This window comes from Lactuca sativa, chromosome 5, assembly GCF_002870075.4.
Source record: "Lactuca sativa cultivar Salinas chromosome 5, Lsat_Salinas_v11, whole genome shotgun sequence".
NCBI classification, from domain to species: Eukaryota; Viridiplantae; Streptophyta; class Magnoliopsida; order Asterales; family Asteraceae; genus Lactuca; species Lactuca sativa.
Window position 1 is genome coordinate 154,443,061 of NC_056627.2, and position 5,061 is coordinate 154,448,121.

General features: G+C 35.2%; 1 protein-coding gene across 1 annotated transcript; it reads right to left on the reverse strand.

Annotated features, from left to right (window-relative positions):
• Window positions 1-1,249: 1,249 nt before the first annotated feature.
• Window positions 1,250-4,851, reverse strand: LOC111892455 (uncharacterized). Its single transcript, XM_023888494.3, has 7 exons — window positions 4,651-4,851; window positions 4,262-4,394; window positions 3,873-4,030; window positions 3,702-3,774; window positions 3,077-3,271; window positions 2,755-2,848; window positions 1,250-2,232 (listed from the first exon to the last, which is right to left on the reverse strand). The coding sequence occupies exons 2-7, from the start codon at window positions 4,388-4,390 to the stop codon at window positions 1,523-1,525; spliced, it is 1,359 nt and encodes a 452-aa protein (XP_023744262.1). The 5' UTR covers window positions 4,391-4,394; window positions 4,651-4,851; the 3' UTR covers window positions 1,250-1,522.
• Window positions 4,852-5,061: the final 210 nt, after the last annotated feature.

Here is a 5,061-nt window from a genome sequence, read left to right on the forward strand (position 1 = left end):
CTAGTTAGTGTTCAATTCATGCATTGAACATGCATGAATGAAAATCTATGATTTTTATGGTCCTTAGAGTTTAGGAAGACCCCCTAGAAATTCTGAAGGAATGGCTTAAGGGGTTAAGAGCTTAATGCCCAAAGCTGTTCAGAACAGATCTCACGACGTGATGAATAGCATGTCACGTTGTGAGAACAGAGTAATCGCGATTATTTTGTCCTAGTTCAGTCACGACATGGTCTATAGGTGGTCACGACGTGACCGTTGGTTGAGATTGACTTTTTAACCATGGTTGACTTTTTATCGCGGTTGACTTTTTGGATCAAACTACGGTTTTAAGAATGTAGACTGAGAGGTTTGACTTTACTGCTGTTAGGTACCTTGTTGCTCCTGTCTACCCTGTGTGTGAGAGTTGCTGTATTTGTAGCTTCTATTCGTGAGGCGAGTCCTCTCACTATACTTGCTTATGTGGTAGTATATGCATGTCGATATGTTGGGTCTTATTTGTTGATTTCTATTATATGTGAAATGAGTTGCTGATAACTCCTGGACTGTTGTAAGTCCATGGGACTGCTGATAGTCCTTAGGGTTGTTAATAGCATGTAATGTGTGTTGTTAATCCACTGGGCTTGTTGTTAGCCCATTGGGACCGCTGTTAGTCTCCAGAGTTTATTGATAACCTTTAGTTGATTCTTACGTGGTAATTTCGGGAACTCACTAAGCTTTGTGCTTATAGTTGTGGAATAAATATTTTGCAGGTACTTATCAGATTGCAAAGACGGGACTGTACACACACATCAGCAACTTATGATTTGAGATTATGCATTGTCTTCATTTTAACATTGATTTCTGAATAATGGTTTGTAAACAAATGATTTATCCAGGATGTAACTTTATTAAAAATGGATGTTATTTTATTTTAGAAATAAAAAATAATTAGCCTGGATTTTGGGATGTTATAGAATAACTTTGTTTTGTGCTTTTTAGATCAATCTAGATTGAGTTTAAAACCACAACAGGTTTCTGTATCTTTATGTAGTGTTGATGCAAATTAAAATTAACACATGACAAATTAAATATCAATTTCATTTAATTTGTCCAATAAATTACGCATGTAAATACACATCATTTTTTATCGTTTGATACACCTAAAGTGTTAGAATTAACAAAACTTTTTAGGTATCAAAAAAATTATTTTAAGATAACTAAGGGTGTATTTTCCACATGTTTCTCTAGAGGTTTTCCAAAATAATAATAATAATAATAATAGTAATCCATTTTTCAAAATTATTATTTTCCACATGTTTCTAATTTCATAAGTTTTATAATTATAAACACAGACTCATCCCAAAACTTACCAAAGAAACCGATAACTATTGGTTTGATAATTATTTTTTCCACACTTACAACAAATGTATACTCCCTTAATTAAACAAATTCAACCTAAGTTTGTGTAAACGTACATGTATGATAAAGGTTACCTCAAAATTAATACAAATATGTATATGAGCACATTTTGCTTAAACCCTTTTTAATTGATCACGAGTTTGTCGATGAACTCCTGAGATACCGTATAATATTCAGGTACCGGAAGATCAAGTTCTGAGCAAATAAAACGGATTATCTCCCCGGTCAAAACCCCACCAGACAACTGGTTTAATGTCACACTAATTGCAAACCTGTTGTTTATATCGCAATATCCAGTTGACCCACCGAAGCCCGCATGACCGAACCCAAATACCGAGCCCTCGGTTTCGGTGACCCTTTTAAACCCGAGCCCAAATTTCCCATTCGAAGAGATTAAATCCTTATAATCTCCACTTCCCAAGAATGCGTCATGAATTTTAGATTTTGGATTGTCAAAAATTTTAGGGTTGGAATTTTGGTTGTGGGTACCGGAGTTGGAATCTTTCAGGTTATTGGAGGGGAATGTGGGGTGGTGGGGGTGGCTTCCAAGTAGTGGGACGGAGGAGGAGTGGGGTGGAGGGACTGTGCCGCCATCCACGAGGGCGGCATAGTAGCGGGCCAATGCACGGGCAGAGAAGTGGCCGTTGGCAGCTGGTAGTATGGCGCGACGGACATTGAGAGTGTTGGACAAGGGAATGAAGCTTGCAAGGATTTCCGGCGAGAGGGATGAAGGCATGGCGCCGTAAGGTTGTTTCATGGTGGCAGCGGTTGCAACAGCATTCCTAGTAAATTCAGTTATATCTAGAGTAAGAGTTGCCATACGTGATTCTACACCTGGATTTCAAATAAATACCAAATTTTGTTACGAACTGTCACGCATAAAAGATACAGGAAAAACATTTGTATTTTCAAAATTTTATTAGTTTAATCAAGTTAACTTTTTTCTTATAGTAATCATATCATTATACTTTCTTTACCTGTCTAAAAGACCACTTAAACGGGTGGTTTAGACATGAAAGAAAAATTAAAAAATAATAAAATAAAAAACCCCCACAACTTAGTTTTAAAATTTTATCAATTTAACCGACCAATATGGACTTTGACATTTTGTGATTTGGCCACTCAATTCTGTAAATAATCATAAAAAAATAATTAATAAAATGGAGAGCGTGGAAAGTGGGTTTTCTACATGATAAGAAAAGTACAATGAATTAATCGCTACTTAATTAAAGCAATTATAAGTGCCTTAATTGACAAAAAATGTTGAAATTACGTTATTTTTCCTTCATTTTTGCACATATGTGTATAGTACAATTCCTTGTGGAATGAGTTGTCAAAAAATTTAATGAATCATACCAGGAGGAATCCCAATATAAAACTCGCCTTCCACGTTAAGTGGACGTACAAAAGCTTCCTCAAGAATATCCTGGAATTTCTTCCCGGATGCATGCTGCAACGTTAAGAACATAAACATATATCAATGAAAAAAAAAAAAAAAAAAAAAAAAAAATCTACAAATTGCTAGTCACACCAGAAAGGTTGTATACATGGTCTCAATTACTCTTGTGCAAAAGACATAAATGTCAATGTCATACTCATAATCGAAATAGCCTAGAAAGCTTTTACCAAATACAGATATATTACTAGAGAGAAAATAGATTATGGCATATAATGATACCTCAATGATTCCACCACATAGCCAACCATATGATAGAAAATGATATATCTGTTCACGACCAGGTTCGGTTTCTGGAGCAACCTTTGCAATTCGTTTTATACACGCATCCCAATCGCAAAGTAACATAGGATCTTCTTGGTATATGTCAGAAAGAGCATTGTGAAGACCAGATGTATGATTAAGTATATGATGAACCTGAGGTAAAAAAAAAAAAAAAAGGAAATCTGTCACCCTTATGTAAATAAAATTAAAAGGAAAACAAATAAAGAAACCATCCCTGGATCTTACCTAATTTGTTTCACAAACAAAAATAATAATAATAAATAAAATAAAATATCTGTGACATTGTTGGCATAAAAGCCACCCGATACCCTAAACCATAACCTATGATATAATCTTCATGGTTTTAGGGTACACAGGTGGCTATTATAAGAGCTGAGTGTCCACAAGGAGCCCAATCTAAATTGGAATTGAAACTCCCATACTTATAACCCATTAACCTTAGCTTGTTTCTACAAAGATACCATTGGAGACGTTTCACTAATGTTTGTTCTAGTGAAATCAGATAATTATAAAGATGATGTTTAAAAATTAGAGAAAAGAAACATTGGGAGATAGGGATAACCTTTATATGATTTTTTCCATTTGTACCAAACTCCGGCCAAAAGTTTGCAACATTCTCGTCAAGCTTCATTTTCCTATGATAAATATGCATGTTGGTTAATATTTACTTGCATGACAGGATCCCATACAGATCCCTTCATGGGTGCTAAGTATATGCAAATTACAAATATACCCTTTATCGGCTAGCCAATGCATCATTCCTGCTGTGACACCCTTAGTTGCAGAGAAAACAGGAAATAAGGTATCGGGCTGAACTGAACGAGGGTCATCTTTTCCCATGACTCCAGCTGCAGTATCAATAATCACTTTCCCTTCTTTGTATGCACAAACCTAACAAACATAATTCATGTACATTACTATTACAATTGACAGATTAAAAAAAAAAAAAAACTAACTCAAGCTTCTATATATTTTATTAGCATCAAGTTGAAAGTTTATATCCCTAGTATAAACTATCAAGTGGCGTTTGTTACAGGGGGTGATGGGCAATACAAACTTTCTAAGGTTATTTTCAATGAAGAGAAAAAGAACAATGAGGGCATGAACGTCTTTTTCACAAACCTGGATTCCAAGTATTCTACCAGCATTCCCTAATTCGACCAACAGGCGCCTCAGCTTTTCCTCCACATCAGAATGAACTGGACTATGATCAGAGACCCATTTTGTACTCGAGGATGATTCAGTATTCATGTTGCTGAAACAGAAAAATAGCTGGTGTACAGTATATACAAGGATATCACCAAATACGATTAAAGAATCAGTAGCAACTGGTTAGAACAGATTGAGCAAAATATCTCTTGATATTTAGATATCTTATGTGAACACTAATCGAGGATGAAAGCCATGATACGATGTAAAATACTATTAAATTCTTGTCTCGATAATGGAGTAAAGTAGTTTCTTCAATATTGACGACCAAGGGACAGGAGAGGAAGAAGAAATGAGCTTACGTGATTGAAGAATTTTCTATGTTGAAAAAGAAATGGGGCCCGATGGCTGTTTCCCAGTTCTCATTACAGCAATCCGATTTTGCTTTTACAATCCTATATGGAGCGATGGCGCCGACGTTTAGTGAGGAAACAAAACCTCCAAAGAGTAGCCAAAGTGGGTGTTGCAAATTTACAATTTACACACATAAAACCTTATTATTATTCATGTTAGATGTAACCAATAAAACTTGGATTAAATAGTTAAACACTTAAACATGCATGATCGCAGATTTGAATTCAACAAAATCTAGAAGCCAAGGCATTAGATGAGATGAGACTAGGTTAGGTATTGAAAGAAGTCAAAGTCATAAACATGTGAGATGTTGAGTTTTGAACCAAAAGGGCGTTTTTTAAAAACCTAATTTCCAAAAT

Excerpts from the sequence above, each read along its gene's own strand:
- LOC111892455 (XM_023888494.3), bottom strand. The coding sequence starts at position 4,390 with ATGAATACTGAATCATCCTCGAGTACAAAATGGGTCTCTGATCATAGT. Across the intron at positions 4,031-4,261 it reads GTAGAATACTTGGAATCCAG|GTTTGTGCATACAAAGAAGG; the intron begins GTTTGTGAAAAA and ends TATGTTTGTTAG. Across the intron at positions 3,775-3,872 it reads CATTGGCTAGCCGATAAAGG|GAAAATGAAGCTTGACGAGA; the intron begins GTATATTTGTAA and ends TATTTATCATAG.